This window comes from Pongo abelii, chromosome 1 (assembly GCF_028885655.2).
Source record: "Pongo abelii isolate AG06213 chromosome 1, NHGRI_mPonAbe1-v2.0_pri, whole genome shotgun sequence".
Lineage (NCBI taxonomy): Eukaryota > Metazoa > Chordata > Mammalia > Primates > Hominidae > Pongo > Pongo abelii.
In genome coordinates, this window is record NC_071985.2 from 182,545,847 (window position 1) to 182,570,127 (window position 24,281).

Below are 24,281 nucleotides of genomic sequence, written 5' to 3' on the forward strand. Positions count from 1 at the left end.
ATGCTGAGGACGCTTTCAAATAGTTCTTATCCTACTTTTTTTTTTTTTTTTTTTTGAGACAGTCTCGCTCTGTTGCACAGGCTGGAGTGCAGTGGCACAGTCTCCGCTCACTGCAGCCTCTGCCTCCGGGTTCAAGCAATTCTCCTGCATCAGCCTCCTGAGTAACTGGGACTGCAGGAGCATGTGACCACACCTGGCTCATTTTTGTATTTGTAGTAGAGATGAGATTTTGCCGTGTTGGCCAGGCTGGTCTCAAACTTCTGAACTCAGGTGGTCCACCCATCTTGGCCTCCCAAAGTGCTAGGATTACAAGCGTGAGCCACCACACCCGGCCCTCATCCTATTTCTGTTTCTCCACCACCTCATAATCTCTGCACGAATATTAATCCTTACATTTTTCTCTCTTGTCTATTTCCTACTCTTTCAGTCTTTGGTGTCCTTCCTTAATATGAGATAAGTCACATCCATGAGAGCTCTGACTTAGAATTGAGAGGAAAGCTCTAGGATACCATCTTTGGAAGGAGCTAAATCAATCAGCCAATTCAGTCCTATTTAGACTAGGAGAGGTACTGAAAGAGGAAGTAAAATGGTCGATTTAGGCCTTAGCTTCTTCACTCAGAATGATCAGGATGATTTCTGCCTTATAGGATTTTAGAGAGGTCCGGATGTGATTAAAAAAAAAAAAAGATAGCATATATGAGCAGCGGGCCTTGCACAGTGCATGTGCTCAGTAACTTCTCTTTGCCAAGTCACAGAGCTAGTTAATGGATGAGCCAGGACTTAGATTTTATAGGGCTTTTTTTTTTTTTTTTGAGACTGAGTCTCGCTCTGTCGCCCAGGCTGGAGTGCAGTGGCGCGATCTCAGCTCACTGCAAGCTCTGCCTCCCAGGTTCATGCCATTCTCCTGCCTCAGCCTCCCGAGTAGCTGGGACTACAGGCACCCGCCACCACGCCTGGCTAATGTTTTTGTATTTTTAGTATAGAGACCGTGTTTCACCATGTTAGCCAGGATGGTCTCCATCTCCTGACCTCATGATCCGCCCACCTCGGCCTCCCAAAGTGCTGGGATTACAGACGTGAGCCACTGCGCCCAGCCTTATAGGGCTCTTAATTCCAAGTTATTCATGTCTTTGAGCATTCTAGAGGTGAGTTTTTAACCAACTCACAGGTTGCTCAAAAGGTCAGAATCAATGTGGTCCTCAAAATAAAGTCTCATTTCAATCTAGTTCATTTATGAAGTGAACTAGAAACAGTGCTTTTTGGCCCTTGTAGATGCTCAGTAAGTTGTTTAAGTGAACGGATGAAGCGATGATGCTCTTTCAGGAATAGATGAGCAGTTGCCAGTGGGGGACTCCTGTGGCTAAGTATTTTTGTTTTCAAAGTAGAAAAAAACAGTAGGTTTTTAACTTTTTAATATCTCCAAATAATTTGCTACAATTTCTTTGAAATGATTTTTCTATGAGTGTGACTTCTTCATGCTGGCTTTTTAGTGATCAGTATTTGTGAGGTTTTAGCAGTACAGCAGAAAAGGAGACCTGGCCAGGCACAGTGGCTTCCTCCTGTACTCTCAACACTTTGGGAGGCTAAGGTGGAAGGATTGCTTGAACCCAGGTGTTTGAGACCAGGCTGGGCAACATAGTGGAACCTCATCTCTACAAAAAAGTAAAAAATCAGCCAGGCATAGTGGCACATGCCTGTAGTCCTAGCTACTTGGGAGGCTGAGATGGAAGGATTGCTTGAGGCCAGGAGGTTGATGTTGTAATGGGCTGAGATTGTACCACTGACTCCAGCATGGGTGACAGAGTGAGACCTTGTCTCAAAAACAAACAAAAAATTATTTAATAAAAAGAAAACAAGACCTTAAAGTGGCCTATAAATAAGTTTTTTGAAAACTTTATATATGTAAGTAAATGTCTGAATGATTCAGTTGTAATTTTTTTTTCCGGCCGGGCACGGTGGCTCACACCTGTAATTCCAGCACTTTGGGAGGCCGAGGCAGGCGGATCCTGAGGTCAAGAGATCGAGACCATCCTGGCCAATATGGTGAAACCCCGTCTCTACTAAAAATACAAAAATTATCTGGGCGTAGTGGTGCGTGCCTGTAGTCCCAGCTACTCTGGAGGCTGAGGCAGGAGAATTGTTTGAACCTGGGAGGTGGAGGTTGCAGCGAGCGGAGATAGCACCACTGCTGTCCAGCCTGGTGATGAGAGTGAGACTCGTCTCAAAAAAAAAAAAAAAAAAAAAAAAAATTTCCCAAAGTGCTTTACGAAACAACTTTTTGTTGTTTTCATGAAGGATATTGTAGGGAAGCAATAAATGTTTTCTCTCCACCCTCTGGGGTCTTGGCTGGGGTACAAATTGCATTTACATAAAACAGATTAACAAGAGAAAAACATAATTATATATGTACACATAGAAGCCCCACAAAATATGAGACTCGAAGAATGATTAAATGATTGAAACTTATATGGCATCCTGAGCTACAGAAAGGAATAGGAGCGTGGGGCTTCTGGTGGACAGTGTGATACAAGTTATGAGAGGGTAAGGAGAGGAAATGTATGGTGAATAAAGGTTGTCTTATTATACAAATAAAAGGTCTCTCAGGTAATAAAAATGGTCTCAGAGCAGCTCTCAGAAGAAGAGGTGATCATCTGTCTGGGTATGGTTTCAGCCTTCAGTCTCCTTTTCTGTGACATGAGTTAATTTTCCCTGGTTGATAAGATTCCTAGGGTGGGGGTTCAGGACAGTTGAGTTCCTTTTGGAGGATCTGTCTTTAGGCAGATAAGGAAAGCTCATAGAAAGCCTGTGTTTGTGTCAGCTGTTCCCCAAGTGCCCTCAGTTCAAAGTAAGCAGCATACCAAAGTGTCATATTGTGGGGTTGGCATTTCCTGAACTCTGTCAATATTTATCTGTAAAAGTATTTTAAGTTACCAGTATTGTAATTAGAACAATGCATGATTTGATATATTATTCTTAAAGTAATTTCATTTCTCAAGAATAAATTGATATAATCAGTATTTCAAGTACATTGTGATTACTGTTCAACTTAAATTTGATTGTAGTGAGCATCATTGTTAGATTTTGTAAAAGTGAAATTTGAAAGTACTGGGCTGGTAAATGTTTTTTAATAAGGGGCCACTTAAAAGTGGCTCATTTTTTGGGAGGCAGAGGCACACGGATCACCTGTCAGGAGTTTGAGACTAGCCTGGCCAACATGGCAAACCCCCGTCTCTACTAAAAATACAAAAATTAGCCGGGTATGGTGGTGCATGCCTGTAATCCCAACTACTCGGGAGGCTGAGGTAAGACAATTGCATCAACTCAGGAGGTGGAGATTGCCGTGAACCAAGATTGCACCACTCTGCACTCCAGCCTGGGTGGCAGAACAAGACTCCTTCTCAACAACAACAACAAAAAAAAAGGGTGTTTAATGTTAAGAAGAGGACATTTCCCAAAAGTTATGCACTCTGGATGAAAGAAGAAACTTGTCCTCAATTAAAGCACTAACGGAAATCACAACACATCTAATTGGAGTGAGGTACCAAACCCATTTACACAGTTTACTGCCTATTGATAGTTCAGTGACTACTGAGATTAGCTTGTTAGCATCACACTTTGAAAAAGAACTGTGGGTATTCTCTATGGTTGATTTAATGGATAGTCAGAAACTTGGTCACTACTCTAGGAAACAAAAATTGATATATCTATAAATATTTCTTTGCTTTTTTCATATTTTGTCTAGATGGTTAGAATTGTGTTTTGACAGTTTTGCCATGTACTACTTGATGCATCACAATATATCACTATCATCACTAATTACCACATTTTGATTAATTTTACATACTTTGGTTAATACATTTTGCTGTATACAGTATATCACTATATTGATTAAACAGTAATTATAGACATAAGGCCACCTGAACTTTGAAATCATCCTGAAAAATGTTATTAGAAATTATGTGAAACCAAATGTTTATTTATCTAGACATGTTTAATTGCCAGCAAAGAAAGCAATTAAAAGTAGCTGTAGAGTAAGAGGCCAACCTTCGTTAAACATGGTTTTAAGATTGTTACAGAACTTGTGGTGATGATAACATGGTGTCTTGGAGGATGTTAACAACTGTAGCAGAGTGTTAATTAAGAATGATGTAATCTGCAGCTCAGAATTATTAGTATATGTTAGTTTAGCTGGACAGGAGCAAAACCTAGTTTCAGTTGTGATGAGAGCTCAAATCATATTTATAGTGGAAAGATTAACATTTTATTTTTATGCTGTTCCTGAGATAATTTAAAAATCCTGAATGAAATACAATCTAATGTAAACATCAAGGGCCTAGCTCATTTACATATGTGCCAGATTTTCAAACTGATTGCTATTTGAACCTAATCTGTCATTGCTAGCTGCATTAGCTACAACAAACATTACATTTACATATTGATTTCTTATTTTGTTTTAGTGTAAATAATCCATAATTATGGTAAATTTGGTCTTTTGTTGACAAGAGCTCATATGACTCTGTAAGTTTAGAATGGAAATTTAAATTGCCATGTGTCACGCTTTTTAATTTAAAATCTTGATGTAGCTAAAGAGATAAAAATAATATTGTAGTTCACAAAGTATTCCTAAAGAGACAAAAGAGAGAAAAAATGTTAGGGCGTTTGGAAAGATATAAATGATAAAGTATTAATGAAAAATTCAATACCACATTTTAAAATTATCATATTTTTATAATTAAAAAATCACAGTAATCTCAAATAAAGTCTTTGTTCTTGCTTCACTATCAGGCCATATTTAAAAAATAAAATCTAGTGAAGGTGAACCTTACAAGCCAATTTTAAACTGTTATTTTTGTTTAAAATATACGTGTGCAAGAAAAGAAGTAACATATGCACATAACAGGAATGAAATGAGATTTCAGTCACTGTATTGATGTTAGTACTTTATTCGTCTTAACTGCACACACAGCACTGATTTGAGAAGTATAATTTCACTGCTGACAGCTCGTATGTGTCAGTGGACATATAATGTTATTTGCTATACTTGATGCAGCAAGTCCATGGTTCCCATTTACACTGATTAAAAGTGGATTGTGGCTGGGCACAGTGCCTTATGCCTGTAATCCCAACACTTTGGGAGGCTGAGGCAGGTGGATCACGAGGTCAGGAGTTTGAGTCCAGCCTGGTCAACATGGGGAAACTCTTGTCTCTACTAAAAATACAAAAATTAGCTGAGCGTGGTAATCCCAGCTACTCGGGTGACTGTAATCCCAGCTACTCGGGAGGCTGAGGCCGGAGAATCGCTTGAACTCGGGAGGTGGAGGTTGCAGTGAGCCGAGACCACACCATTGCACTCCAGCCTGGGTGACAGAGTGAGACTCCATCTCAAAAAATAAATAAATAAATAAATAAATAAAGGATTGTATTTTTGAAGTTAAAAATATAGGGCCCATGTAACTGCAAAAATGGTCACTATTCGATTATTCAGGCTTTTTTTATGGTTAATGTTTTTATGGAGTTATAATTCATAAATGATAAACATACAATTGTTTTAAAAATTGTTTTACAGAGATGAGGTCTTGCTATGTTGCGCAGGCTGGTTTTGAACTCCTGGTCTCAATTCATCCTCCCATCTCAGCCTCACAAAGTGCTGGGATTACAGGCATGAGCCACCACTCCCAGCCAGGTCTTAAGTGTCTCTGAGTTATACGAGTTTTGACAAAAGTATATTGCTTTCTGTGATACCCTGTGGAAAGGGATTTTAGTGAGTGAGATTTCAATTTGGATTTGTACATTAGAAGCCTGTGCTGAACTCATGGCAGCTGTTTACTTGAGTACTATGAATACAGAGGCCCTAAAAGCCTTTATATTAGTCCCCTTGGGCTGCCATAACAAAATACCATTTATTGGGTAGCTTAAACAATAGCCCTTTATTTGTGAATGTCAAAAGTCCAAGACCATGGTGCTGACAAAATCAGTCCCTCATCCTGGCTTTGTCACCTTCTCATTGTGTCCTTCCAAGGCAGAAAGAGAGAGAAAGCTCTTATCTGTCTTTCTCTTCTTATAAGAACACTAATTGCATCATCAGGGCCCCACTCTCATGACGTCACCTAAACCTGATTACCTCCCAAAGACCCCATATCCAAATATCATCACATTGGGGGTTAGGGCTTCAATGTATGAATTTTGGAAAGTATACAAACATTCAGTTCATAGCAGCCCTGAAGTCCAGGTATTGTGTCCGGAATTGGTTCCTTCCAGTGGGTTCTTGGTCTCGCTGACTTCAAGAATGAAGCCGCAGACCTTCACGGTGAGTGTTACGGCTCTTAAAGATGGTGTGTCCAGAGTTTGTTCCTTCAGATGTGTCCAGAGTTTCTTCCTTCTGGTGGGTTTGTGGTCTCGCTGACTTCAAGAATGAAGCCATGGACCTTTGCAGCGTGTGTTACAGCTCTTAAAGGTGGTGCGAACCCAAAGAGTGAGCAGCAACAAGATTTATTGTGAAGAGCAAAAGAACAAAGCTTCCACAGTGTGGAAGGGGACCCGAGTGGGTTGCCACTGCTGGCTGGGGTGGCCAGCTTTTAGTCCCTTATTTGTCCCCACCCACGTCCTGCTGATTGGTCCATTTTACGGAGTGCCGATTGGTGCATTTACAATCCTTTAGCTACACACACAGCACTGATTGGTGTGTTTTTACAGAGTGCTGATTGGTGCATTTACAATCCTTTAGCTAGACCCAGAGCGCTGATTGGTGCATTTTTACAGAGTGCTGATTGGTGCATTTACAATCCTTTAGCTAGACACGGAGCACTGATTGGTGCGTTTTTACAGAGTGTTGATTGGTGCATTTACAATCCTTTAGCTAGACACAGAGTTCTGATTGGTGTGGTTTTACAGAGAGCTGATTGGTGTATTTACAATTGTCTAGCTAGACACAGAGTGCTGATTGGTACATTTTACAATCCTCTAGCTAGACAGAAAAGTTCTCCAAGTCTGCACTTGACCCAGGAAGTCCAGCTGGCTTCACCTCTCAGTATGAATTTATCTTTCCTAGTCTAGTTGTTTAATTTTGATGTATACTTTATAATAGTGATTGCTTCCCCTAATACTATTAATATATTAATAGGTCTGCTGAAGACTTTAAGAGGGAGTTCTGGATTCAAGGAATTCCTAGAGAGGAAATCCTTAAATTACTGTGATTATTATTGGTTCAATACAGTTTGCCTACTACTGTTGTACCGTGTGAAATGGGCCTGCTGCTAGTTGGCAGGAGGGAAGTCATTCCTCTTCTTCATCAGGAATTAATAAAGTGGATTGTTTTACTAACATAATGCAACCTTAAGTTCACCTTGAAAAATTATTATGTGTATTAAAATAACCCTGTGCTTTCTTATAAGTGGGTTGCAGAAGTACTCTCTGAATGAGATATAAACTCAGTCAAGACAATAAAGAGTGTTACATTTATTTTCTTCGTGTTGTTGATGATTTTATCAATACTTGACATATGTAAGCTAATAATATATGGCTTTGTATGTTCATATATATAAAAATACCTGTGCTAGAGCTTCAAATTTATTAGGGCCTATGTTTTAAAATTTGCTATACCTAATTTTCCTCTTTTTAAAAAATGTGGAGGGGTATCTAAAATGTATAAACTAAGCCGGTGACTTAAAATTACATTGGTACTCATTAGAAGGCTGGTATTTTACAGGTAACCTCTCTGTTCCTGATAAATATTCATAGTTAAATTGGAATGGGATCTCCCCAGGCATAGCTAGATGGACATTCTGCTAATGAAAGAACATTGGAAGCCTAAGACTTGTGGACAAAGAAGAGAGTAGAGAAAAGAAGTTTTACTAAAAAGATTTCTAGAACTGTTAATGGCATAGGTATTAATGCTTAGTAATGAGAATTTTAAAGTGGTTATCTATCTATATTTTTATAGTATCTTCTGTTACATGCCAGATTTATTTATTTATTTATCTGTTTGTTTATTTTGAGACAGGGCCTTTCTGTGTTGCCCAGGCTGGTCTTAAACTCCTGAGCTCAAGCAATTCTCCTATCTCTGCCTCCTAAGTAGCTGAGATTACAGACACACAGCACTGTGCCTGGCTCCCACCCCGCCACCTTCAATTTTAAAATTAAGAAACAGTATAGAAAAATTGTAAGGTGATATATGTGAAAATGTCTAGCATTTTGCATACTCGGTGCTTAATAATGTTAACTTTCATTTTATTTTGTTGCAAATAACACTGGAGCCCCAGGGACAAAGTCTGTGATTCTGATTATATTTTGAACATTAACTTCAGTCTGTATCTGAGGGTAGATGAAGAACTGTTAGTTTTAATAGTCTTTTTCTGTTTGTAGAAACACAAAGTCTTTTTCTGTTTGTGTCCTTGTTGATAATGCAAATATATAGATATATATTTTTAGAACTTTGCAACAGGTTTTTTTTTTTTTTTGCTTTATATGTTACAGTGTTTGAAACCTAAAGAAATACATTTTCTCTTCAAATTTGGATGTGTATATAAATATCATTTGTCTGGACTCAGGACACTCAATGCTATGGTTTCTTGGCCTACGTCTGCTCTGAAATCAAGCTGTGTCTGTCTGCCCAGGGGCTCTGAGAACATGGAAAATAGACAGAGCTTAGAGTTATTAGAAAAATAAAAGCAAATGAATTTGCAAAGAAAAACCAGTGAGGAGAAGGATTTGATTCATCTTCCAAGGGTCCATAGCTGTTAATCCAAGCCATTCTTGGGGAATATCTAGTCTTTTGAGTGGCTGGGACTCCATACCCCCTTTCCTTCTTTAATAGGTCAGTCAAAGGCAGTTCCCACAAAAGCTGGCTAAAAAACTGATACCCAGCTCTGCGTCTGAGGGTTCATGAAGATGTGGAGGTTTTTTTTGTTTTTTTGTTTTGGTTTTTTGTTTGTTTGTTTTTGAGACAAAGTCTTACCTTGCTGCCCAGGCTGGAGTGCAGTGGCACAATCTTGGCTTACTGCAATCTCTGCCTTCCAGGTTCAAGAGATTCTCCTGCCTCAGCCTCCTGCGTAGCTGGGATTACAGGCGGCCGCCACGACACCTAGCTAATTTTTTTTTTTTTTAATTTTTGATAGAGACGAGGTTTCACTATGTTGGCCAGGCTGGTTTTGAACTTCTGACCTCAAGTAATCCACCCGCCTCAGCCTCCCAAAGTGCTAGGATTACAGGTGTGAGCCACGACACCCACACAAAGATAATGCAAATATTTCAATTGAAAAAAAAAATCATAATGGAGAAAAAAATATTTAAACCAGTGAGGAGAGAATGAATATATGGTCTGTCAAAACCATTTGAGTTAAAATTCAAACTGCTTTTAAAAAGTTCCTATATCAGGCCAGGTGTGGTGGCTCATGCCTGTAATCCCAGCACTTTGGGAGGCAGAGGCGGGTGGATCATGAGGTCAGGAGTTCCAGACCAGCCTGGCCGAGATGGTGAAACCCCTCTCTACTAAAAATACAAAAAAATTAGCTGGGCACAGTGGTGGGTGCCTGTAAACCCAGCTACATGGGAGACTGAGGCAGGAGAATTGCTTGAACCCAGAAGGCAGAGGTTACAGTGAGCCGAGATCATGCCGCTGCATTCTTGCCTGAGCGACAGAGCAAGACTCCATCTCAACAACAACAAAAAAAAAGTTTTTACATTTGCCGGGCGCAGTGGCTTACGGTTGTAATCTCAACTACTCAGGAGGCTGCAGCAGGAGGATCACTTGAATCCAGGAGAAGACTAGCGTGGTCAACATAGCAAAACCTTGTCTTTGATTTTTTTTTAAGGTTCTACGTTTGCTTATATCTTTTCTTCTCTCTCTAATTGAAAAGAAAACGTAGTTTTTTGGCCGGACGCGAAGGCTCATGCCTATAATCCCAGCACTGTGGGAGGCGAAGGCGGGCAGATCACCTGAGATCTGGAGTTCGAGACCAGCCTGGCCAACATAGTGAAACCCCGTCTCTACTAAAAATACAAAAATTAGCCAGGTGTGGTGGCACATGCCTGTGGTCCCAGCTACTAGGGAGGCTGAGGCAGGAGAATCACTTGAACCTGGGAGGCCGAGGTTGCAGTGAGCCGAGATTGCGCCACTGCATTCCAGCCTGGGCGACAGAATGAGAGACTGTGTCTCAAAACAAAAGAAAAAGAAAACATGCCTTTTTTTTTTAACTGTTTCATTATTTCTTACTGTTTCATTATTTCTTTGGTTAACACTCATCCTTTTGACCCTGAAGATCAAAAGTTGAAGCAGCATGAACTTTTTTTTTTTTTTTTTTGAGAAAGGGTCTGGCTTTGTCACTCAGGCTGGAGTGTAGTGGTGTGATCTGTGCTCACTACAACCTCCCCTTTCCATCCTCAAGAGGTCCTCCCACCTCAGCCTCCTGTAGCTGGGACTACAGGTGCGTGCCACCATGCTGGGCTAATTTTTGTATTTTTTGTAGAGTCTGGGTTTTACCTTGTTGCCCAGGCTAGTCTAGAACTCCTGGGTTCAAGCGACTCACACCCATTGGCCTCCCAAAGTGTTCAGATTACAGGCGTGAGCCACAGCGCCCCCCCAACTTGAAGGTAAAAGACTGCTCCAAAGTGGCTTAACCATGGCTAACTATCATAACCAACCTAAATTAGGGGGTACTGTGTGAGAGAAAATTGCTCCTGGATGCTGCAGCTGAGGTATCAACTCATAGTTAGCTTTAGAAGCTAGGGTCAGTTTGCCTAGATAACATTTTAGCAAAAATGTCTTTGCAAATTACACCGATTACCATGGCATTTTTTTTTTCTTTTACAACAGAGTCTCTCTGTTGCCCAGGCTGGAGTGCAGTGGCGCGATTTCGGCTCACTGCAACCTCTGCCTCCCAGATTCAAGCAATTCTCATACCTCAGCCTCCCGAGTAGCTGGGATTAGAGGTGTGTGCCACCACGCCTGGCTCATTTTTGTAGTTTTAGTAGAGACAGGCGTTTCACCATGTTGGCCAGGCTGGTCTCAAATTCCTGGCCTCAAGGGATCCACCCACCTCTGCCTCCCAAAGTGCCAGGATTACAGGCGTGAACTACCAAGCCCAGCAAACATGGCATATTTCTTACAGCCTTCCCCACTAACCCCTCTCCTCAGAGTCATCACAAAACAAAACTTAAGCAGTTCACATGCCAGTTTCTGTGGAAAGCATCACTGGTCTAATTTAGTTTTATTCTGTGTTTCCATAGCACCTTAGGAAAATCAGTATTACAGAAGCACAGGGGTACTATATGTGAATTGCAAGTTTGCTTCTTTGCCCATCCCTCAGTAGACTCAATAAAGGCAGAAATGTGATCTTACTGTGTTCACTTCGTTGGTATCTGGAGGTCCAATCATAAGAGTGTTATCTCTGAAGTTAGACCTAGGTCATTGCTACCTTTTTTGTATGACAGTAATTAAGCAAGTAACTTAACATCAGTTTCCTCATGTGTAAAATAGAAATTATGATAATTTCATAATGATATGACTCTCTTAATGCCTGGTATGTGGCAGCACTTGTTAAGTGTTAGTCATTATTATTAATGGCTAAGTGAATGGAGCAGGCTAGGGTCTAAGTTTAAAGATAATACCCTTATTTGACTTCTCCAAACAAACTCTACTCATAAGGAGCATGAATGTGGTAGAATCAGCCCCAAACAAGACCTCTGTAAAAAAGAACAGGCCGGGTGTGGTGGCTTATGCCTATAATCCCAGAACTTTGGGAGGCTGAGGGGGGCAGATCACGAGGTCAGGAGTTCAAGACCAGCCTGACCAATATAGTGAAACCTTGTCTCTACTAAAAATACAAAAATTAGCCGGGCATGGTGGTATGCGCATGTAGCAGCTACTCGGGAGGCTGAGGCAGGAGAATCGCTTGAACCTGGGAGGTGGAGGTTGCAGTGAGCCAAGATCATGCCATTGCACTCCAGCCTGGGCGACAGAGTGGGACTCCATCTCAAAAAAAAAAAAAAAAAAAAAAAAAAGTCAGTCTGGATAACATTAGGCACAATATACAGTTATGTTTGGTGATCAAAACAAGGTTGTATTCTGTATGAACTCCTGCAAGGGGATAGAACTAAAACATGAAAAGTAATTGCTACAAAAGCACTGTAGATCCTTTTGCTGATGTTTCAGTATTACTGTAAGATTTTAAAGTATGAGTACCCTTCAAAAGTGTTCTGTTTTCAGTAAGTTGTAATAGCTCACCTTATAACTTATGTGCAATAAAAATTCCCACTTGGCCGGGTGTGGTGGCTCACGCCTGTAATCCCAGCCCTTTGGGAGGCTGAGGCAGGCAGATCACGAGGTCAGAAGTTCGAGACCAGCCTGACCACCATGGTGAAACCCCGTCTCTACTAAAAATACCAAAATTAACTGGATGTAGTGGTGCGTGCCTGTAATCTCAGCTACTCAGGAGGCTCACACAGGATAACTGCTTGAACCTGGGAGATGGAGGTTGCAGTGAGCCGAGATTGCACCACTGCACTCCAGCCTGGGTGACAGTGCAAGACTCCATCTCAAAAAAAAAAAAATGCCGCTTGGCTGGGCTTGGTGGCTCATGCCTATAATCCCAGCACTTTGGGAGGCTGAGATGGGTGGATCACAAGGTCAGGAAATCGAGACCATCCTGGCTAACATGGTGAAACCCCGTCTCTACTAAAAATACAAAAAAGTAGCCGGGCGTGGTGGCACACACCTGTAGTCCCAGCTACTCAGGAGGCTGGGGCAGGAGAATCCCTTGAACCCGGGAGGCAGAGGTTTCAGTGAGCCGAGGTCGCGCCACTGCACTCCAGCCTGGGTGACAGAGCGAGACTCTGTCTCGAAAAAAAAAAAAAAAAGAAAAGGGGTTTTAAATGTAATATTCATAGTTCTATGAGTGAAGGATTATCTTCCTCTTCTAAGAATTTGCGGAGTAGTTAATTGCCTAAAATAGGGTCTTTTACGTGTTAGACACTCAATAAATATGGTTGAAAGAATGAATGGGGAAAAAATGAATGACGTGTCGAGGTCAAAGAACTAGCAAGTAGTGAAACAGGGATTCAGATCTGGCTTTATGACTCCAAAGCAGTTTAAAGCCATAAATATTATGCTTGTCAACTTACCCTCTTCCACAGCTATCCAGGAATTGTAGAACTAGACAAAATTGGTGTTCTAAAGTAGTCTGGCAGTCAAACTGGTCCTGGCAAACCTGTTTGCAAAGTTATTACACAAGTCTGCCAGTCAAGATCAAGAAATATATCTAAGGAATTGCATAAAGGCAAGCACTAAAAATATTAAACATATGCATAGATTCATATGTAAAGGTAAAGGAAGATCTATATAATAATCAAGACTTCGGGAACTCTCAGCTCCTTAGCCTAGCATTTGAAGCCCTCCATAATGGAGGTCTTTAACATTGTTAAGGTTTTCTCTGTCACAAACCTTTCTTCACATCACCTTACACTTCTTCCTCATTGCTTTCTAACACGTTTCTTAATATTCCCCCATCTTCATTTCTGAACTGTTCTATGTCTGAAATCATCCTCCGTATCTACTTATCAAATTATTGTCCATTTTTCTTTGTAGTACTTTAAAGTATTCTCCCTTCTCCACAATCTTAACATCTTTTCGAACCTCTCTGAGGTCAGTGATTTCTATCTTTTATTCCTGTATTATTACAGATAATAGGAATCAAATAATTATAGAGTGAATGAATGAGCGGTAAACTTCTAGCAGGCAGGAGTCTTGTTTACCTTGTATCACCCAAGCAGCCTAGCCTTTTGGGAGATAGGATGCTCAGGTTTGAAGAACATAGAATCAAATATAGGTTAGGGGCTGGGTTCTACCTCTTTGTAGCTTGATGACCAGGGACAATTAGTTCCACCTCTTTGTAGCTTGATGACCAGGGGCAATTAACCTTTCAGAAGTATAATTTTGTGAGTAAAATGAAACCTCAGGCTAAAAAAACGATAATCAGTAGTTCTTTGTATGCAGTTCAGAATATGCAGAAGTATTTCTTGAATCTTTATACAGTTGAATTGAATCACCTTCTAGTGTGCTACTTTCCAAGGGATATACTGATAAGTAATCAGTTATTATAAAAACATATAGTCTAGAATTCAGGGTATCCACACATGAAACAAAGCAAACTGTACAAGACAATAAAGTATGTAATATAGGAATTCAGAGGAGAAGAGAAGGTCATTAGTAAACCCAAGTAGAGGCCTGAAAGGTGATCTGAAAGCTGTGCAGTATTTGGAAGGGAGCAAAGGAAAGGAGGATGAGAACAATATGAACAAAGATTGTAGTGAGCATGTTTTTGACATGAGGGGATGTCAGACAAGCTCTAGAGAAAAAGCCACATTTTGGAGAATAGTTGTACAATAGATCTACCTTTGAAAGGCCTTCAAACCTCAAGAAGTCTTTCCATTACTCGCCACATCTGTCCTTAAATTCATTCAACATATATATATTGATCATTGACCCCATCTATTGTTTGAGCCTCATTTCCCAGTAGACTTCTCTCACACAGCCTTCACTGCAGTCACATTGAGCTTTTTGCTGCTTCCTGATTGTGGTCATTTTTCTGCCCTTCCCACCTTTAATGCCTCAGTAGCATTTGGCGTAACTGATCCCACCCTCCTATTTGAAACAGTTATTTCTTTTGGCTCCCTTATACTAGACTTTCTTGATTTTTCTCTTCTGTCACTGATGATTTATCAGTCTCCTTTAAACTGACTCATTCTCCTCTGCTTGATTTCAAATGACTGAAATGCCCTCGGGTTCCATCTTGGCCTCTCTTTTGTCTGTGTCACTTATTTTTCTAGGTGATTTGTTTTGGCCACGAAGCCTAAAAACTGACTATATGCTACTGACTCTCCTGCTCTGGGCTCTCTTACTTGACCTTTGAGTCTTATATTCAACTCTACATGACAATTTTTTTTTTTTACTGTCTAATAGACATCTCAAAACATCTCAATGGTCATCTCAAACTTTGAACGAAAACTTCACTCTCAATTTCTCCACCTCACCTGCCACTACTCTACTTTTTCTTGTTAAATGTGATTCCATTCTCCTATTTTCTTAGGCCAGAAACCTTGGGGTTGTGTTTTTCTCTCACACTCCATCAGTAAGTGGTCAGACTTCCACCTCTAAAATGTATTCTGAACTTGACAGCTTTTCATCTATGCCTCTACCACCTTAGTCCAAGCTACTATCACTTCTTTCCTGAAACAGCCTCCTGTCTGCTCTCCCTACCCCCAGTCTTTGCTCACTGTGGCCAGAGCAGCCAGAATAATCTTGTATGAATGTAAATGTAAGTCATATCTTACTAATTCCCTTTATAAAATGTTCCAGGGGCGGGCCGGGCGCTGTGGCTCACACCTGTGATCCCAGCACTTTGTGAGGCTGAGGTGGGCGGATCACGAGGTCAGGAGTTCAAGACCAGTCTGACCAACATAGTGAAACCTCATCTCTACTAAAAATACAAAAATTAGCTGGGTGTGGTGGCGCATGCAGCTCCTTAGCACCTGGAACAATGCAAGTCATCAAGTTCATGTTGATAAATAAATGAATAAAATCAAAGTCTTAACTCCCATGGTAGTTTTCCAGAAGGCAACATTTCTGTGTGAGATACAAAGATGAATAAGACTCTTGCCTTCTAGAAATTCACAATTCATTCATTATTCAATAAATATCTGTAGTGTGCCACACATTATGCTTAATTTCTTTTCTTTCTTTTCCTTTTTTTCTTTTTTCTTTCTTTCTTTTTTTTGAGACAGCGTCTCCCTCTGTCGCCCAGGCTGGAGTGCAGTGGTGCCATCTCAGCTCACTGTAACCTCCACCTTCTGGGTTCAAGTGATTCTCCTGCTTCAGCCTCCCAAGTAGCTGGGACCACAGGAGCCCAGCATGACACCCAGCTAATTTTTTTTGTATTTTAGTAGAGACAAGGTTTCACCATGTTACCCGGGGTGGTCTCGAACTCCTGAGTCCAGGCAATCAGCCCGCCTTGGCCTCCCAAAGTGCTGGGATTGCAGGCGTGCACCAGTGCACCCAGCCCATTATGCTTAATTTCTAAGGATGTAATGACAAAGGTCCTTGCTTCAAGAAATTCTATTTTAGTTGGGTGTGATTTCCTTTTATTTTGATTAGCAATATTTCGTGATACATATATTGGTGCTTGCTAAGTATAGTCTATAATTAACCTGTGAACGCTATGGAAGACAATAGGGCAGACAGATTATCTGCCTAATTCTTTTTTTTTTTTTTTTTTTTTTTTGACACAGAGTCTCACTGTGTTGCCCACGCTGGAGTGCAGCGGCACAATCTCAGCTCACTGCAACCTCCACCTCCCGGGTTCATGCCATTCCTCTGCCTCAGCCTCCCAAGTAGCTGGGACTACAGGTGCCCGCTACCACACCTGGCTAATGTTTTGCATTTTTAGTAGAGACGGGGTTTCACTGTTTTAGCCGGGGTGGTCTTGATCTCCTGACCTCGTGATCCACTGGCCTCAGCCTCCCAAAGTGCTGGGATTACAGGCGTGAGCCACCGTGCCCGTCCTATTTGTCTAATTCTAATCTTTATGTTGTGTGTGTATTTGTCACATAGTTACAGATGGGCAAAGGAGGAAAGTTGAAGGCTAAAACCATGGAGCACACCCAAAATATTTTCCTGGTACCATAGGCATGGCAAAATTACACTTGAGACAGGCAGTAGAAATTATTCAGGCATACTGATGATAGGTCTTTATTTTCAATGCTGATGAAAATAATATTTCTAATATTAGTTTAATACTAATTTAATATTAGTTTAATACTTCTGTTATTCCGTAACAGCTATTTCACTTGTATTTGAACCAGAGTCTTTGAGTATACATTTTAGTAGCATATTTGGAATTTGATATAATTGACAGTTCCAGGAGGAGATAAAAATAGAACCATGACTTAATGTTTCTTAATTTTTGTCACTAATTTCATATACTCTTCATGGTTCTGATAAATTTCTAAATTTTGGAACTTTGTTATAGGCTTTACAAAATGTTGCTATGATTTCTCCAGTTTCTAAATTCTGTGTATTACTGAGTCCTAAGTGAAAGCACAATTATTTTGAATGAATTTTTACATAGCAATTAAAGTTCTGTAGATTTCAGTATCTTCTGAATTTTGACTGAAATCAGATTCTATTATACCACATTCATGAATATAAATAATAGTTTCATACTTCTGTTATTCTAGAACAGCTATTTCACTTGGAATTGAACCAGAGTCTTTGAATATACATTTTAGTAGCATATTTGGAGTTGATATAATTGACAGTTTTGTTGGAGGAGATACATATGCAGATATTATGAATTAGCATATGACTTGTAGAAACTTCTTAAATATACAAAGCATTTAGACTTGAAATTTAAAAACACCTTGGTAGAGAAAGAGTTAACAGGTTAGCTCCCCTTGGTTGTTCTCAGTGTGTTCTCTTGCCTTTAGGAGCTGAAAATATGATAACATTGGGCCCGGACATGCCTGTGTGGAGGTTAGGGTACTCCTGGGGTTTTTGCAGCTAGCTGTAGAGCAAGCTAGAACTTGTTCATCTCTAAGTTCCTTGTTTTTCTTTCAACCCTTTCAGTGCCCTGCAGGAGTCATTAAATCAAAACTTCATGCTGATCATCACCCACCGAGAAGTCCAGCGGGAGTACAACCTGAACTTCTCAGGAAGCAGTACTATTCAAGAGGTGAGTTATGTCTCACAGCTAAGAAATAAAGGTAGCTCATTATAGCTAATGTTGACCCTGTTAAAGAGGGCTTATCTGTTCTGGTTGGAAATTCTCTTTATGTTTCATTATTGGGTTCTTAAATTTTAATTAACTGGAGCATCAATGATTACTGTAGATATACTAAATGACTTGACCTAGAAAGATGTAAATGGGAACTCTTGATAATTTTTGAACTAGTCAACTTGAAACGCTGCTTAAAAATAACTGATTATTATGTAATATATTTCATGGTTTTATAGTCATTGTTCAAAATACTACTTTGGAAATTGTTGACAACATTCATTTTGGAGGATGCTTATATTTTATTTGAAAGGTTGCTCTCAAATAATTATTTATATTGTGTACTCTGCCTATTTCTAAAAGGAATTTGAGGGGACTTTTCTTATGCAGCTCCATCCTGCCCTTGGGCAGTATGCCTAAGATGCTGTTGGAGACTATCTTTTAGCTTAGAATATGAGAAGAGTCTATTTATAGTGTCAGTATTTTCTTCAACACGACCAACCAGGGCCACTGTTTCAAAAGAGAACTCCCACAAGAGAGAAGAGGTACCTTCTTGGTATGCCTTGGGCCCCACCCACCTAAAAGCTGGTAATTCTATCTCCATGGAGGATGGGGGGAACATTTAAGGCTATGACAGGACTTGTGTTTAGAAACATTGAAATGATGACTATGTTGCATTACACCTTATAAGTTATGAAAGCAACAGTCATTTGTCTACTAATTTTTCTAAAGAGAATCATGCTTAATCTTGGATTATTTTATAATTTTTTTCTTAGACTTTAAAATAATCACTTAATGTCATTTTGAAAGAACCAGTTTTCACCATAGTGTTTTCTTTCAGAAATATATGAACTGTTTCTGTAGACTATTAATGGTTTCCTTTTTTATATTGTGTTAATGAATTTCAGCTTCTGAATTTGACATGAATAACTCATTGCTTTAAGTTTATTTTCTTCATTGATTACTTGAATAGTTTGTTGACTCTAGAAACTAAACTCTTTAAAATTTTTTTCTGATCTGATTCCTAAACTGAATTGTAGGTTTTCATTATTTAATTTTTTTTCAGGATTTTAAATATGTGTAAATGGTAATTTCATTTTCAACCTCCATAATGAGTATTTTATTCTCTAAATTAAAAAACTTAATTCCTTGAAGAATCATTTGTGTTTTTCTGGTAGAAATAATCTTTTGCTGTGGCTCCATCTCCGAGTTATTATAGCATCTGAAATTTTACAGGATAGTAAAATCTAAATTGTGTATGTGAATATAATGAAACAAGGAAATTTAGATTTAAAATAACTTCAGTTTAATCAACATAACAAAGATAAGAGGTAAATTCATTTTATTGCTGACTTGAAAATTGAAGAATAGTATAATGCATGATGAATAAATATAGTTTGCCTTTTTTTCCTTTGGGGTTGAATTTTCTAGCCATAATTTTGCTGCCACCCTCTCAAACCCCCACCCCTAGTTTCTGTTATTTGAGTGTGTTTCAGCTTTCTCCCACAAGAGGGCAGAAAGGACTATTCAGCAGATAGCCTAAAAATGCCATTCAGTGTTTTCAAATTAGCTTCTCTTATATTAACAAAAAGGAGCATAATGGCCAAGTTATTGTTTGATTTACAGATAATTGGCATATTGCAGGGAGGAGACTTAATTTCACCCTTTTAAATTAAACAGGGAGATTTAAAAAGACATAAAATATTCATTAATGTTTGGTGATTATAAAGTAGTGGCATATATTTATTTTGCCTTTATTACTGTTTCGATGGGAAAATACTGCAAATATTTCCGAAATCGAGTTGGCCATACTGACAAGTTGAAATGTTTAAGCAGCGTTAATGCAATCTGCTCACACCTGATATCCTGTGCAGAATGATTCAAAATGACTACATCAATTATTAAAAGAAATATTTAAAATTCTGTAAATGTGCCATTGTGTGCCACAGTTGACTGAAACTGTTCTCTGTGGCCTGCTATTTGGGTTATCAAATATATCTTAAGCTTCAAGGACTTAAAAACAGTAAATCTTTTTTATACCATTTTCTAAATGTCATTTTAAAAATGTTTCAGAAATATTTTTGCAAAGACAGATATTCTTATGTATTTCTTGTCAAGAATTTGATTTCGTCTCCTTTTTCCTTTTTTTCTCTTTAAGTTAATTTAAAATAATATTTTTAAATGCTAGTTTTCCAGGAACAAATAAATGCAGTTGCTACTTGTGTCACTTGCTTCTCTGTGAGTAGACAGGTACACATAGGCTGTTTTATTCTGTACAACTTAGATAAAGGATGTGGGACCTCTCTGGGCCTAGTTCTGTGACTTTTCTGCTTCAACTTGTGGAACACCTGTGATGGAGGGGGTAGTTTCAGGTGAAGGACAAGGTGCCCTTATCTACAGCTATTCAATCCACAATGACACTTAAGTATGTACATTTTTTCTTGTTGCATGATTGGAAAGTTAGTTTGATTGCATCAAGATAAAAATATAATTGTGAAACTATTTTGTTTTATTTTATAATGCTAGTATTTGTCTTTTATTAATGTGAAAGCTTAATGATACCATATGTGCTAAATTGTAAATTAATCTGTCTCACCAGTTTCAGGAATTTCTTTTCAGTATTAATAGGTCCAAGAATAAATCCTGACTAATATAATTGAGGGAAAGGAAAAAATGTTCAAAACACAAAAGTTCCTGGTCATTTTTTAGTGTATTATATATATATATTTTTTTAAATTTTTGAAAGCCTTGCATTTTTAAAAGAAAACTTTGCACTATTTTTCACCCAGAGGGAAATTTCTATTAAATGAAATAGGATTGAAAAAGGCACTATGATTTCAACTTTTAATTAGAACAAAGTACATTTTTTAAAAATACTGAGTTAGAAAATAGAACTAAAATGCAGTTTGAATTTCAAATAAACTATTCAATGACCATATGGTCATTGCAAGTTAATGGTGATAAACCAAGAGTTGTACAAGTGTTTGTTCATTCTGGCTTTGTGGTCTGCTGCCTCACAATGCGTGACTTGTGTCCTTTAGGTGCTCTAAATTTTAATTTAAGCCAGTTAGTTATTGAGGGTTTTCATTTTGATTTTGTTTTTTAAAAACTCTGTACAAATCCTTCCACTTACATTATCCTCCTAGTTGAGGAGAAAGCAGTGACAGTATAAAAAGGTCAGAATGGAGAGAGTTGCAAGTAGTCTTAAAGACGAAAAACCTTTTCTCTTTTCCATTATGACCAAACAGCTTGTAAAAAATATCAAAGAATGTGACAGTAACTCTGTGATAGTCTGTCTTTTCAACCTTTTTGGGTCCTAAATTAACTATTTGTCACACTTTAAAATTGTGAGTTTCCTTAAATTTAAACAGGCTTACCTTATTTTAATGAATTTTTTTTAAGCTGAGAATTCAGATTTGTCAACAGTTTATTGTGCAGATTCTAGTAATTCTCACTAATACTATTAAAGATCTGTGGTTACAAATGCACTTGGGGTGGGTTAAATTAAGGGGAAAAAAAGATTGATTTGCTTTCAGCAAATCCAAAACCCAGGTGTGGAAAAGGATATGAAGTCTCTGAAATCCGGCCAACTTTTCTTGGAAACTGATTCTTTGTTATCGGCCTTACTACTGCAGAAGCTTCTGTTAGGCAAAATATTGTTTTCTTTGTAGATGTCATATAAATTTAAGGAATATACACATGACCCAGAATAACAATAAGAAACCTAAGTATTTTTAGTGCAGAATCATGGAGTATTACTTATCTGTTACAGCAAGAAGCATGATGAATAGCTATTGGAATTATTTAAATCCTCTTCCAAGTTTCACTTTACCCCAGAATTCTCACTGTTCTTATTAATGTTGATTTAGTTCTTAATGGCATGAAAGGGGGAAATTGGCAACCTATAAAGATATATCTTGCAGGGAATAGTAAAACATTTCAGTACTATTACGGCGTTGTACAAAGTAGTGATTAAGTGGGAAGCCAATAGAGTTGAATTAGTCTCAGGAACTGAATGAACTAAATACATAGATTATACCCATCCTTAAAAATAATCTTGGCTAAATAATCATAAGGCGAACTCTAATTCTGAACATTTGAACCTAATGTCGGATTTTGTGTGTTTTGTCTATTTTTCTACTTGCTACTTTCTTAACTTGCTTGACTAGCGTATATTTTGGACTATTCTCCTTTAATGCTGGTGGCCAGTAACAGTAATTAAAATATGTAGTCTTTCACAGATTGTACTAATTATTGATGTTCTAGTAGTGGGTTGACTATAACTCCTTAACTAACATGACCTTTCTGTAAATGTTTTAAAGTATTGGGTGTTTTTTTGGTTTGTTTGTTTTGTTTTCCAGTATGGGGAGGGTTGGGGTTGCTGGCACAGAACTGAAGTAAGAGTAGGGTAACTGAGAATGTGCATATGCAAGAGGGTAAATTAAGTTGTGTGCTTATTTAATTAAAAGTGTAAGTGGTTTGTTTTTACTGCAAGATAAATGGCATATATTGGATCAATTAGAATGAACCAATTTAATTAACATATATTATAGTTTGATTTTTTAAAATTTGAAATCATGAATGACATTTTAGCAAGAATGAAAGAGATAATTTCTTCTGCAACTGGGCAGTGAATTCAAGCCTTTATTCAGCTTTCAGAAAAGATGATTATGCATCTTTTAAATATGCATATATATTATTAGTTTCAAGTTGCATTTGAAAACAGATCTGTTGAAATTGTACCACTTCAAATGAATAAATCAGTAGGGATCATTTTATAAATATTGAGGTTTCCTGTGATTCTTAATAAATTATCCCCTGAAGTAATAAATTTAATATTTATAATGCAGCTCTTTGGAACTGACAAGTCTTTTCCCCTCTCTGGAAGTATTTTAGAATAATCTGGATTGGATATCTTTTTTGGCCCATATAAGTATTTGTCTACCTGCATTTCAAGACGATAGAAGCAATGACATTTTAAGAATTAAGAACAATCTTTAGCCTTTTGTTACTTAAGATATGTGTATCAAACATGATAGCTGACCACATTTCATAATCTGTGATTTATGTGTTGGTAGTTTTGAAATGCCTGTGTTAAGAGAAATTACGTTCAGTTATCAGAAACTAATAAACGTAAGATTTTTTTATATGCAAGAAAAGGCAGAGAGTAAATAATTGCACTGGTGACCAATACTGTAATAATCCTGTTTTACAATATGCACTTGACAGGTTGTAATAGTGCTAATTGAAGAGACTAATTCACACTTGCTTCATTCTATTCAAAGGCAAAATCAGCAGCTTGTTTTGCTTTTGACCAGATGGTCCTCATGAACACCTACTGTGCACTTTAAGTGCTTTACTAGAATTACAAAGGCCGGGGGCTGCGTTCGACTCCAAATGATTTGAGAAGAGAGAGAGAGAGGGGGGAAAAGAACCTCTGTGCTCAATGGATTTGGTGCAAGTAAATTAATTCTAGTGGACCCATTACACACTGAGCCCCCTTTTCAAAGCTCTGAGCCTCCTCGCTTGCTCTGTAGCAATGAGAAAGAGAAAGGCAGATTACTGCAAACAGAAATAAAAAAAAAAAAAGGAGGGGTATGAAAGGGAGAAAAGAGGCCTTGAAGCCTTTCATATCATTTGAGTTTTTCAAGTGCGTTATTTTTGGGGAGGGTGGATGTATGAAAAGCCAATTGGAGTTTTTTTTGTTTTAAAGTGCGCTATTTAAGCACCATGAATATAGGCGCAAGAGCAACAGTTGACTGAGTTTACTGTGGTGAAGCTTTGTGTCCGAGGATGAATCAAATTCATTATACTCAACTCTTTGTGTTTTAACATGAATGTAGGGTTAGTTTCACAAGACTGTGTCTGTTTAGGATAATTATAATTTAATATTTTCCTTTCATAAAGTTATCACTGTAGATGTCTAAAATTTTAATCAAAGCAGATTTTGTACATTGACTTTGAAGCACCCTGACAGTTTAAAATTCAAAGGAAAGCTTTTTTAGATTTCAAAAGAAAAGAAAGGCTCATTCTAATGGCATTGAAGCAGAGATTATTATAACTAATTAGAAGTCACACATCTGTTAGCTTTTGGTTTGTGACTTACTTATGTATTTTTTGAGTAAAATATATACTTTAAAAATATATTGCTGTTATTGTGTGAACCTAAAGGGATAAAATGCACTTAAAAGAGAACCATTTATTTGAGCCCACCATTTTTTGCAAATCTCTAGATGGTCCTATAAAAGTATGTAATGTAATAAAGTACATTAAGTGTGAATTGCAGTTGTATAATTAATAATCTTAATTTGGAATATGCTTTCAAACAATATTTTCACACAGTTCTGTTATCATAATTCTGATTATTAACCAAAGTTATTAGATAAAAAAAACCTGTCCAGTTTGTACAAATTTATAGTTATTCCTTATCCTTAAAGCTGTTCGTGTATAGTACTGTAATTTGGAATACTAACACTGTGAAATAATTAGTTCTTATTGTAAACTATGTGGGTTAGGATA

The 24,281-nt window shown here is 38.2% G+C and overlaps 1 protein-coding gene across 2 annotated transcripts in view; it reads left to right on the forward strand.

The window, feature by feature from the left end:
• Positions 1 to 24,281, forward strand: part of FAF1 (Fas associated factor 1) — a 534,212-nt gene that overhangs the window by 245,022 nt on the left and 264,909 nt on the right. For both annotated transcript variants that reach the window (XM_002810838.5, XM_063712405.1), the window contains one exon: positions 17,615 to 17,720. In XM_002810838.5, coding sequence (XP_002810884.1) covers positions 17,615 to 17,720 — 106 coding nt within the window. The remainder of the gene's footprint in view (positions 1 to 17,614; positions 17,721 to 24,281) is intronic.